The 12,080-nt window shown below is 45.8% G+C and overlaps 4 protein-coding genes across 4 annotated transcripts; all 4 read right to left on the reverse strand.

Annotated features, from left to right (window-relative positions):
• Positions 1–96: 96 nt before the first annotated feature.
• Positions 97–1,112, reverse strand: AOL_s00110g280 (uncharacterized protein; the record flags this gene model as incomplete). Its single annotated transcript, XM_011126970.1, has 2 exons — positions 97–183; positions 258–1,112. 2 exons carry the CDS (start codon positions 1,110–1,112, stop codon positions 97–99), a joined length of 942 nt encoding a protein of 313 aa, XP_011125272.1.
• A 523-nt stretch (positions 1,113–1,635) lies between these two features.
• On the reverse strand, positions 1,636–3,049 carry AOL_s00110g281 (uncharacterized protein; the record flags this gene model as incomplete). Its single annotated transcript, XM_011126971.1, has 2 exons — positions 1,636–2,400; positions 2,480–3,049. The coding sequence occupies 2 exons, from the start codon at positions 3,047–3,049 to the stop codon at positions 1,636–1,638; spliced, it is 1,335 nt and encodes a 444-aa protein (XP_011125273.1).
• An 823-nt stretch (positions 3,050–3,872) lies between these two features.
• AOL_s00110g282 (uncharacterized protein) lies at positions 3,873–4,997 on the reverse strand (the record flags this gene model as incomplete). Its single annotated transcript, XM_011126972.1, has 2 exons — positions 3,873–4,412; positions 4,491–4,997. 2 exons carry the CDS (start codon positions 4,995–4,997, stop codon positions 3,873–3,875), a joined length of 1,047 nt encoding a protein of 348 aa, XP_011125274.1.
• A 1,480-nt stretch (positions 4,998–6,477) lies between these two features.
• Positions 6,478–11,476, reverse strand: AOL_s00110g283 (uncharacterized protein; the record flags this gene model as incomplete). Its single annotated transcript, XM_011126973.1, has 5 exons — positions 6,478–8,098; positions 8,764–9,976; positions 10,059–11,224; positions 11,291–11,410; positions 11,466–11,476. 5 exons carry the CDS (start codon positions 11,474–11,476, stop codon positions 6,478–6,480), a joined length of 4,131 nt encoding a protein of 1,376 aa, XP_011125275.1.
• Between the last annotated feature and the right edge of the window lie 604 nt (positions 11,477–12,080).

A 12,080-nucleotide genomic window follows, 5' to 3' on the forward strand; every position in this document is an offset into this window, starting at 1 on the left:
TATTCAAGTAGTCAGTATACTGGGAAATTTTTATAATCACCCAATACAATAGCCTGCAATCAGTCTATACTATCATAGCTGTTTTCGTTAATATACTCAATGTTTCTTTCCCACACGAATAGATTTGACGTGTCTGATGATTTCTTTATTCGTCTCATCTTCATTTGCGTCATTCCACTGCTGCTATACGAACCAGAAATAACAAGTTAACTTTGCGAGCCAAGCGGTGATTTGAGGATTAATATAGATATGCTTACCATCTCCAAGAACTTCTTGGCAGCACGCTTGAGCCTCCAAGCGAGACGGGCACGTTTACCACGCCAACCACTTCTAATCAATGGTCGCAGTACCTTCATCAAAGGATGATGAATGAAGGGATCATTAGTCTTCCTAATAATCCCAAAGTGGTGCTGCGGAAGCCATTGCCACATCTCAAGTTCGAAAGAGATGTAGTCCAACTTTTTGCGTGGCCCTGTAGCGGTAACGGCCTCAGCGATACCCTCAAGAAGCTCTCCGACAGTCAAATCTCTGTTCTTTGAGCCCTCTGCGATGTTGATATTGACTAGGTCCTCTCCCGACTCATTTGGTTCGTTGATGATACCGATTCTGATGCTCATTGGCCATCTAGTCGTGTTATTGTTGTTTTCGTGGAAGAAGAGTGGTTTTTTCTTCGAACGTTTAAGTTTCATGGTGGACTTTACGACCATATCTGTGGTCTTGTTTTGTCCCTGTTCTTCTTGGGGTTTGAGGAACAATGGATCGTAGAGTATACAATTATACTCCCTCAGTTGAGTATTTGCCATAGCTCGAAGGATAGCCGACGTCTCCTTCCCCTTCGCGAATTCGGTGGTAAAGAAATCCATACCGACTAACGCACCCCTGGCACCACATTCGTAAAAGCTCATTTTAAACCCAACGGCAGGGTTGACGAGGACCTGGTGCATGAGGAGGTCATTGGGTTTGAAGGTTCCGTAGCGTTTGGACTTGAATTCTTCTTCTTGGAGGATTTTATTCCAGAAGTGACAGGTGGCTGAGACGGGGATGTGGGATTGCCAGGGGAGGAAGGAGAGGATGTGACGGTGGAGGTGGACTGGAAGGGCGTCAAGAGGCATTTTTGGTAGTAGTGGTTGGTACTAGCTTTGTATTGTTAGTGATGGCACAATCTCCAATAATTACAAGGGACTTTGTAGAGCTACCTAAATGACTCAACAAGTTTTTTTAATCTAAGAAATAAGGATAAAAGACTCTGTATGGGAGCAATGGGCGATAATGAACGATGGTAAGGAGGTGTCGATTGTCTAGTAGACAAGGCTGGCGATGGTAGGCTGTGAGGATGGCAGGTTATGTGGATGCCGTGGAACATATTTAGAGATATGGGCGTAGGGTGCTAGATACCTAATATTGCAAATGGCCACCATAGATTTCCACACATAGAAAGCTTATGACATTTTTCGACGTAACGAACACACGGGAGACTCTTAGAATTGTCTACAGAATAGCGATTGACCTGAGATATAATCTTGAGGTTCAAAATACAATAGCAACTGTAATATCTTTTTTAAGTGTAGTATAGATAGTATTTAAGGATATTGCTTCAGATATAAACACTGGAACACACACGCTTTAGCCCCACGGCTACTCCAACATCGGACACTGCCCAAGCCACAAGGTCTCTCTAGGCATAAGATACTGATACCAAAACCGATAATACCCTTCAACATCTTTATCAAAATACTTCTGCCTCCCATTAATAATCGCATCCCGTTGTAACAAAGGATCTGCTAGTAACATGTCAAACTGCACCAACTCCTGCGCTGCCACCCTCGCCAGCATAGACTGTAAAAACTCCCTCCAACTCCCCGCCGACGCCATTTTATCCACCAACAACGGGAACTCCAAATTCGGATGCTGGAATACCTCCATCATAAGACTGAGATTCGGTAAGGTGTGGAAACTCCTGACTCCCTTCTCGTTTCTGTCACTTAAATGGCCCACGATATGAAAGGTGTAATTTTCAACTGGGATGGAGTTAGTCGGGATTCTAATGTTGTTAATGGGTAGATCGATTGTCCATGTAAACATGTCGCCCACTCTTCGGTGGGGGCGAAGTGGACATTGCATTTTGCAAGAATGATAGTTTCCGTATTCTACAATCTTATAACCACGTTTCTGGTATTTTTGCATAGCTTCTTCTCGCTTTTGAGAAACTTCTGTCAGGGTTTTGAAACCTTCCCTTTTGAGGATCGTGTGGTAGGGAAACAGGTTATAGGCTCGGTTGTAGGTGAAGAAGTTCATTATGTAGGTTGAGTAATAACCTTCTAGGATGGAAAGTAATGCGGGCCCTTGTGTTAGAATGATGTCGATATGGATATTCTCAGGCTCTTTACTAAAGCGGAAGACCTAAATCGATACGCCATATTAATATTTAGTCCACTATTAAGTTACTAATATAGTTATCAAGAAGAGAAAGGCAACTCACGTCTTGTATCTGAGCCCCATCATATGTATAATTAGATGCCTCCCGAATAACCCTCCTATCCTGAAGTTCCGCATTCTGCTCCATCTCCTTCTTCAAAGTAGTCGTTCGAGTGTTCACAATCGAAGCCTCAAGACTCTTAGACTGCCAACAAAATGGCACAAACTTATACCCTTCCTTCTCAACCACATTAGCTGTCTGTTTCAACGCCGCCCTAGAGTTCGTATAAACGTCCAAATCCTTCGAAACCCACCTCTCCGTGGTAAATAATTTCAAAGCCGTACTGCCGCTTACTATGAGATTATTATCCGCCATCGCTTGACGGAACACTAGAGGATTTTCGAAAAAGGGACGGAGATGGGTGTCGATGTTGAAGATGCAGTAAGTTATGCTGTGGATTGTCTTGCAGGTTGAGAAGAGATGCAGCATGTCTGGGATTTCTAGGTGGTCTAGGATTCTAGAGTAACATGGCTCAAGGTTTGCGTTTAGGATGTCGAGGATTGTGGGAGCCGTTTTCTTCTTTGATCTTTGCTCTAGAACTGAATGTTCCATTCTAAACCCGAGGGGCGCCATTTGAACTACGAATTACCTAGGTGTCCAGGTAATTTAGTATGTTGGAAGGCGGATGGAGGTTCCGTCGAGCGCTGCGCAAGATGCAACGTCTGGATGTGTTGGAAGGGAGTCTTTCTTGGCCAAAATTAGCAGTTCGTTTCGTGTTACCTTCACAAACTTCCCCGCTAAGATATCAGGCACCTTATCTACCAGCTACCAGATCCAAGCTATCACGATAGAGCTATAGAGACCGAGACCCTATAACGTTGAGACTGAAGCCCCCCTCTGACGACTTGAAAAACAAAAGTATCGTCGATTAATTAGCCGCAGGATCTATCTGCCTGGGTGTAGGATATCTATGGTGAGTACAGTAATGGTCACAGGAGTTTGGGAGAGTGGGAGTGTGAACGGGAGAGAAAAGGATGAATCTCAACGTCACGACGATAGAAAACCTTGGAAACGTCTCCCACAAAAACAACGCACTGGAATATTCACAGCCTAGTGGATATATTTACCCGTAGAACTTTCGGGAAAAAAGAAAGGCTTCTCGAAGTTAAAGAAATGAAAGGCGCCGAAGGGTGCCTTAGCCTAAGGGTGAGGTGAAATTGAGGAATGCCCTGGACTATCAGTGTAAAGTAAATGCTGAATAATAGATCTTGACCGCCTCCTCGTCGATAAGTATATTTGAGATATGCCTCTTGCATCTGCTAAACTTGACTGCACCCATCTTCACTTCATCTCCAAATATCGTTTGGTGTGGTTCAGCAAACAACACATTTTGGTAGAAAGGGTTGAGGAAACAGTTTGGTAACACTCGCCGAAGATAGGCGCATGAGGGTACTACTTAAACGACTCTTCGATATTTAGGCACCTCTAGCGTTAGGCGATCGGCCTCACGCAATTGTTCCTCAAGTGATTGCTTATGAATTCTAGCAAATCGAAACCTGAAAGTTTGACCCGACCAAATGCCACATTGAAAGATTAGGCTGAACGTTTTGCCCGATAGCCTTCTTTCGCGAGACGGTATCTTAATCCCATCCGTGCCAAGAGGCAAAGACCATGTATCACTATCTCCAACGGTTCGAATACGCAAATGATTCACTTGGGTATGATGGACATCCCATACTAGTTGGATCTCATACCCTCTATCGCGATACTTCCGAACACCCTTCATCGTCTTTTCCTTGAGTCCCGTTTGTGGAGGTACGAAGAAGCCCGTCTTGTCTCGGAAAGTCGGCCATGGGAAAAGGGAGAATGCAGTACGATAAGTGAAGAAGTTCATCAGAAAAGTAGCGTAGTATGAAAAGATCAGTTCTAAAACGCTACCCCTGGTCAGGACTACCTCGACTTTCTTTTTCGTCCCTTTGTTGACAAAAGCATAGATCTATGTAATAGTTGATTAGCATTCGCATTAGAAAATGGGTACCAGAGCCACTAGCTATGGCTTATTCATTCCACTAACATCCTTGATTTGCTCAATCCCATAGGGGGATCCCCTAGCTCCAGCAATAAAGTTGTGCGCGTTACTAAGTTGATAAGTCCCATTAACATCTGGCCTAACCCTATTCCTTCTGCTGAGTGATTCGCTGAGGCTTTCTGTTTGCCAGAAGTAAGGTTCAAAGCGGTATCCTTTTTTCTCAAGAAACGCAGCGACAATTGGTACTGCTTCGTGAGACTCGGTATAGACATCAAGATCATTTGAAGCCCAGTGTTCGCGACTGAAAAGCCGAAGAGCCACACTACCTCCAACAATCAAATCATTGTCGGCCATGATCTGACGGAATTGGACAGGATCCTTGAAGAATGGTCGTAACAACGCGTTGACGTTGAAAATGTGTCTCTTGAGTGCCATGGTTTGACGGCATGTTGAGAGTAGACTGATGGTATCCATCACGTTTAGATGGTCAAAGATTCCCGTGTAGAAAATTGGTTGACTAGGGTCTAATAGGGTAAGAAGCGTGAGAGGCATCTTGTGAAGAGTAACGAAGGATCTCTGGTATGGAAAGAAGTTCTATGTTAGACGATACAGTGGAGCGGTGATGATGGTGGTGGGTTGGTGATAGGTTGGGTTGGTTGTCCAAAGGAGGAATCCAGTGATGAGTTACAACGTAACCTGGCCACCCCAAAAGATCAGGCATACTTTGGAAAACCACCACAATACGGCTTCCACGCGCTTTCATAGTCGAAACATACCAGTCAGTGGCGAGATAGACCTCAGGATTATGCTAGGTATAAATCGGACTATATTATAAGACACAGTGCATCTTCCAGGACTTCAGTCTTAACTATCAGCTTTCTCTTCACTGTTGCGAGGACTATTAAGATGTGTTGTGTGGCATTTCATGGTTTGCCCGTTTGTTTATTTCCTAAAATGGAGGTTTATCGGTCTCATAACAAAATTAAGAGCACATCACATAACTGAAAGCATTGAATTTGTACGAGATAAAGTCTGACTTCGAACTTCCACATATTGGTTTATTCTATATTCTATAGCTAGGATATGATGAAACAACGAGAGCATATGCCATAAGCGATGCAAATTATCTGCTTTAGAAGTGGACGTACTTAGGTGTGCTAGTCCTATGAGATAACCCAAGAAGTGGAATTCCCATGATCTCTTTCTTAAGATCTTTAGCCGTCTCATCCAGCTTCGAGGGAAGTATAATTTAATCTATATAGATCTAAAGCTTGTCTCGTACCCAGACCTGGAAGATCTAAAGCGTTTTTTCTTCTTCGCGTAATTGGAAATCTGGTGTTCACATAGACTAGCTTTGGGAATAGAATTTAGCTAAAGTATGTACGTGGAAGTAATGTAGGGTTTATTTAAAATTAAAAGCATGGGGAAATAAGAGAGAAAGGATATCCTTGGGTTTAATGTAAAAAGCGAGTTCATGGTGCGAAGAGAACAAACGGGGAGGGAAAGTAATGTTGGTATGAAGGGAATAATTGACAGAACGGCCCTGGAGCTGCTACGCTGATCAAAGAATCACAGAAATACAGCGAGAATGGCTATATTCGCTCCATGGAAAATTTTGAAATTATTACTAGCAGGATTCATTCAGTCTCGACACTAAACCAGCTTAGCTCAGTTCATTCGAGGTGGAAAGCGAACAGCATCCGCAACATAAAACTAAATGCGAAATGAGATTGATTGAATAAGCCCCGAGGCCAGCCGGTGTTCCAAAAGCTCCCGCCGTAACCTATTCATAGGGAAGTTGTGGTTAGCACCAATAGATGCGAGCAGGAAAGAGAAAGCATTATTCTTTACATAGTACTTACACGTACGGCTGAGAGAATTTCGATGCTTAGTACAAATAAATAACGGCAAATAAGTAGTATAGACCCTAGGCGTCGCTGCTGAGGCCTAGTAGAAGGCTCGCAGAAAAGGAAAATAATATCAATCAGAAGGGACGCCATCTGAGCCTTCAATAGCAAGTCAACGTCAAGCATTATTCTAATGCTTGCGCACGGTCAGCGACGTTGGTCGCGTTGGTTTTCTTCCTGTTCCCTCCTAGCCTCCTTCTTTTCTCCTCTGCAGCATGAATCTTCATGCAAGTCTGGCAAGGGTTGTGATTCCAGACTGGAGTATTGTCGATCTTGATTTCATAGAGGCACTGAAAACACTCCCTTTTGCAATAATGGGAGCAAGGGAGAGGTGCTCCACAAACAGTCTTGCATTGCCAACGCCTCATCGGATTTGAACACTCCACGTTAGCTTCGTGGCCACAGTAGGGTGTTTTCTTGCTAACCCTCTCGTTGCAGTAGCTTTCATTGCGGTTCAAACCTCGGGTATGACCACAAGGAAGGTATTCTTTGAGTTCATTCGGATTTCGTATCTCTGACAAACGACGAGGGAGAAAGTCCTGGTCGTGGTGGCTAGTGAGACGACCAATGGGTCGCCCGCGCTCCGCTTCCGCGGCTTCCAGCTGAGGGTTTGGCCAAACAATTTGATCCTTGTTGCTTGTCGCTAGTGGACGGGGTGGCAAAGAAACCCAATTGTCGTCGCAATTCAGGATGGCGGAACCGTTATTATTTTTACCCTGGGAAATTTCTTGTTTGGGAGTGGTCCCAACTGGTGGTGCCGTTGCAGACCCTATTTTGGGATGCTTAATATCCACGAGCGTTGGCTGAAGCTCCTTTTTTTCTGCACCAGCCGACTGATTCTCCGCTAGCTCTCTTCCAATTCTTTTCTGGCAATCAGCGGTATGTTCTGCTTCAGCTGGTGGACTCATCATTTGCTCTACATCTAAGCTTTGGACCTGGCTTCCATTTTCTGCCAAATGCTCCTCGGCTGAGTGGGCATGATGCGCCTCACTAGAACCTCGATGTACTCGTGGGGACAAGCTTTTATGGTGCGTGCCAGGCACTTGCATGTCGATCCGACACCCATGATATTTTCTGTCCTTTTCTTGACCATCACCCTCAGTTTGTGTTCTTGGCGAGGGATTTATTGTGGCTGGCTTTGAGGTTTTGTTGGGATCATCAAGATGGAACTTGGGATACCCAGTCCCGTGGATAGCCCGATAATAGTCGGCAGTAGCCTTATCTCGGGGACGGGGGCCAAACTTCACACCATTCGCGTGTGGAGCTAATGGCTCTGAGACGCTGATATATTCTCCGCCTGATTCAATCTCTACAGACTCAGTAGATCGCGGCTGCGACTCAGTTCCAGCCTCTTCCCAAAGATCTGTTTGATGCGCATGTGCGTTATTCCGCAACGACGCAGCTTCTTCAGCGTACCTACCACGCTCCAAATCTTGGTTTTCAGCCTCTTGCGGGATTATTTGAACTGCGGTTTGGAACTCGTAGAGTCGTTGAAGGACGGATTCATCTAGCGGGACTGATGTCCCCCGTTTTGACATGTAAGTCAACACCGACCCACAGTTTGGTGGCGACCCTGAGAAATCAGAGTCGCCAGAGCATTTATCGTCCCTGGGTTCTTGGCTCGGACCTTGTTTTGGGAACCGAGAGCATGTTTTCACACCAGCGGGCTGGTTTCCATCAAGGACCGAGCCCCCGTTATTACGGAAGGGCTGTTCATCCATGACTGATCGCTGTTTCTTTTGTTTCCTACAGGAAAAGACCTCATTAGCATTTGTTCCTTGCTAGAGAAGCAGATGATTTGAGCACTTGTTCGAACTCAAGGGCCGGAGCCCGAAGATAAATTAAGACTACGATGCCTTCAAGTCCCACGCGCCGGAACATTCGTTGCCAAGCTATCAGAGTAGCCAAAAGCACCGTCGTAGGAAGAGGGGATACTAGCTGAGTCCGAGACTGGGCTAGGGGTATGAAGAGCAGGAGATCCTATTTTGGATTCCGACGAACGGGTAGTTGTGACTCCCAGAATAATGTGACAGAATTGTTGGCGATGGTATGGAGGGATCAAGAAGGCGAGGAGGTTTGGTAAAGAGAGAAGGGAGAATGATGGGAATAGAAGGGTATTTATAAGCCTCCCATACTACGCCGAGCCGTGTGAAGTCTTTGAAATCAATCCGGTACCAGTTGTACGCCGAGAAGACACTCGTATTAGTACCAGTCTCGAATCAACATCGGCATCGTGTAGACTCCACTAAGCAACCCAACAACTTCCGCAACGGCATTCCATCAATAGTAGCACCGCTCAGCTAGCACTTGCGGCGCAAACAAAGAAATTAAGAAGCAAAAAGAACTTCAACATTCGATGCACACCACTGAACCAAAAGGATAAGAATATCAAAACTCAAAAGGGTACTTACTCAAAAGTGTTAACATTGTCAGTTTGGTCGACAACCGCGAAGCCCCTTTCTCTGAGAGGAGCACGATCATGAAGTAGGGTCCTGGATTCGGCCTCCAGCACCTTCTCTTTTTCAGATCCCCATTTAATCTTCTGAAGATACTGCAAAGCTTCGGTATCATTCATAGGTTGTGCTTCTTTCTCAAACTCCTCTTTTACCTCCCCAGTGGGTACTTTTCTATCTTGAGGATCATGTTCGGTTCGATGGATAATGGGTGTTCCATCATCCCAGCCCTCTTCGTGATCTTTCTGGCGACTGTTGAGCTGTCTTTCTTGCCGAGAAACTTTCTTAACCGCCTCTTTGTTCTCATCAAGGTACGAGTCCACTGGTATTACAATGTGCCCAGATTTGACGCGATCGTTGACTTTCTCGTTTATCTCGTTTGCAGTTATATCTCCCCTCTTAGTCCCTCTATCAATAAGAGCTTGTTCTCGGGCTCGATCCCTTTGGCGATCACTGCAAATTTTAGGTGGGTTCGACTCAGGGAAGAGCTTTTCATCCGCTCTCATGAAACTCTGGACTGCTTCAGTTGTCAATGAATCGGTCCTGTTAGCCCAAGGAATAATATTCTCTACAGAGATCGCAAACTTCACGAACTCCTTGGCCTCATAGCGAAACTCCATGGGAATATTCCGGGGATCAGTCAACTTGAAAACACCTTCAAGAATGAGAACAATGCCTTTGACGCACGCTTCAATCATTTCTGTGTTCTTAGATTTGCTTCTGGAGTGAAGTTTCATGTATTCCAAGATACCGTAAAGGTAATTAGGAATGGAAACAAACATCCCTGACAGCTCCTTTCTAACAGCATGGAACTCACGACGACCGACAACATCTGGGTGCGACATTATACAAATAACGGTCGAGACGTGGTCGCTGTATTTTGGAGAGGGGTGGTTGATGCCGTCTGTTGGCAACTTGACATTGAGGCACTCCCATAGTTTCCCCAGATACTCGTCTTTTAAAAGACACTCCGAGATAAACTGGAGTCGAGTCTCTGTGGAAGCAGATACAAAAAGTGTTAAAGTCAACTGAAGGAAATCTTTCATGGAGTTGGCGTTGGCATGTTTTCCCCAGTCGAGGTTCAGCTTTGCGGGATCGGCAGCCCTTTCTTTCCAGCGCTGAAACAAAGCGTCGCCGGCGTCGTTGGTAAAAACCATTGGCTTCGCTGCATCTACACCATCATGAATGTCAAAACGAGGTTTTTCGCTAATGGGTATCAAAAATTGTGCTAGGGGCCAAACATTGGATCTTACCTTTACGAGTCCCGATACTGAATATGCCGCCGGGGTTCGGCCGGATATCGATGTCGCCGTGACGTCCATGTGAGTATGGAATCTTCTCAAGCCTACCAGAAGCAATCATATTAGCGGCCAACCTCTCTGATTTCATCAACCAAGAATATACTTGCTCTTTTTCTAGGTCTTCCGTCCCAATCTGTTGATTATCAACATCATCATTGTCGACGAACCCCATCCCGGCGATCAAGCCACCATTAACAGTGTGCCCTGAGAGGCCTCGTAAGTAGCCTGCCATCAAGTTATCCGTCGCGAGAGCTAAAAGCCGCTGTTCAAGTGGCTCCACAGGCAACTTAGAACTCTTCTGTTTACCAAAAGTATCTGCTATCTCAGGTCCATCTGGTGCGAGACCCCTAGAGCCACGAGGTCGATCACCTCGACGAATTTGATTGGTGACGGTAATCATAGCCTTAACAATTGGGAGCCTCCCGGCAACTGTAAGCTTCAGGGTGTTAAGTGCTTCAGACAGAACTGGAGCAAGATATCCATGTTGATAGATATCCCGCAAAGCCTCAAGGTTTCGCACGAGCAAAGGAACGGACTCCCGGACAATCGGGTTTTTCAAGTTCTGCTCATCAAACTTGATGGCTAGGAGCATGATCGTGATGACACCGGTGATCTGAGAAGCAACACGAAACGGATATAGTCTCAACGAGTCTTCGATGAATTTCATGACACGGTTCCAGAAGGCATGACGCCTAGGATCAAGAGCGACTCTGTACAGATTTCGAAGACTCTCCATGCTAGGTTCATGGATTGTGTTGACTGGGTCTGACATAATCCGCAAGAGAGGGACGACATGATCCTGCCAGCTAATCTGTGGAGGATAGGGCTGGAACAAGAAGCTTGGGTGTAAACAAAGCTTCATTTGTTCCAAATGCCACCCAAATGAGAGAGTCGAGACGACAAGGAACCGGAGTTCCTGATCACCATCAACGAACAGCCCCATGGCAACACGAAGCAATTCAGCAAGATCTCGCTGCGTCAAGTCCTTTCCACTCCGACCAAAGGACCTGAAGTAGTCTAGCCTCGCTGCAACTCCAGAAACGGTGAGCTGGAGGTGTTTCTGGCCACAACCTCCGCGTGAGTGGCACCTCGTGGCGTATTCCCATCGACATATTCGGCTAACACGAAACAGGAGCATTAGATCCTGGGAGGTGAAGAGGGAGGAAGATAAGGATAGGACTTACTTGTCGGACCGAGTATGTGAGGTTTCTTCGTGTCGGTAGATACAATCCGGGCCTCTGGCGCAGAAACCTTTACGCCAGGCCCAGCAAACGCCTCGAGGGGCCGGTCCCCTAATAACTTGCCTAAAGGTCCGTCAGCGGCACATAGCTACCGGCCTCAACAAGCACAAACACTTACGGTGGAAGCATCACAGAAAAAATGTTCGTTTCAGTAGCGTATTTCGATGCCAAAGAGATATCGAGAACGTTATCCAAACGCGTGGAATCTAAAGGAGACGTCGGTTCGGAGGGAATAGAGAAGAAACAGAGGGAGACAGAACAAAGAACAAGCCAAGCAACCCTCAAAGCCACTCCCCAACAATAATTCGGACTATTGGGATTATATGACAAGAAAGGATACGAAAGAGGCGAAAGGAGAAGAGAGAAGAGAGATCAGGATAGAGCCTGGTTGATTATTGGAGAATACGAAATGCACGATCTTTAAGATACAATGGGAATGCTGCTGACTGTATAGAGAAGTGATGAATGGAAAAGAGGAGCTGGATAAGGAGTAGAAGGTGTCTGGAGCTTTTATAACAGTCCTAGAACACATGAGGGAAACTTTGACAGACAAGATGTTTGCCGAGAAGTACGTGCCTATTAAGGGTTATTTGCGTGCGGTTTACGTTTACGCTCGATGAGGAGGTTGGCATGGCGAGGGAATCTACAACGGCACTATTCTGTTGCTACAGGAGGTGGTAGTGTCCCGGTACAATAGAGCGACTCAGGAAAGCCCGCTTTCATCACGAGAGGT

Source organism: Orbilia oligospora, assembly GCF_000225545.1.
Source record: "Orbilia oligospora ATCC 24927 unplaced genomic scaffold scaffold00110, whole genome shotgun sequence".
NCBI lineage: Eukaryota > Fungi > Ascomycota > Orbiliomycetes > Orbiliales > Orbiliaceae > Orbilia > Orbilia oligospora.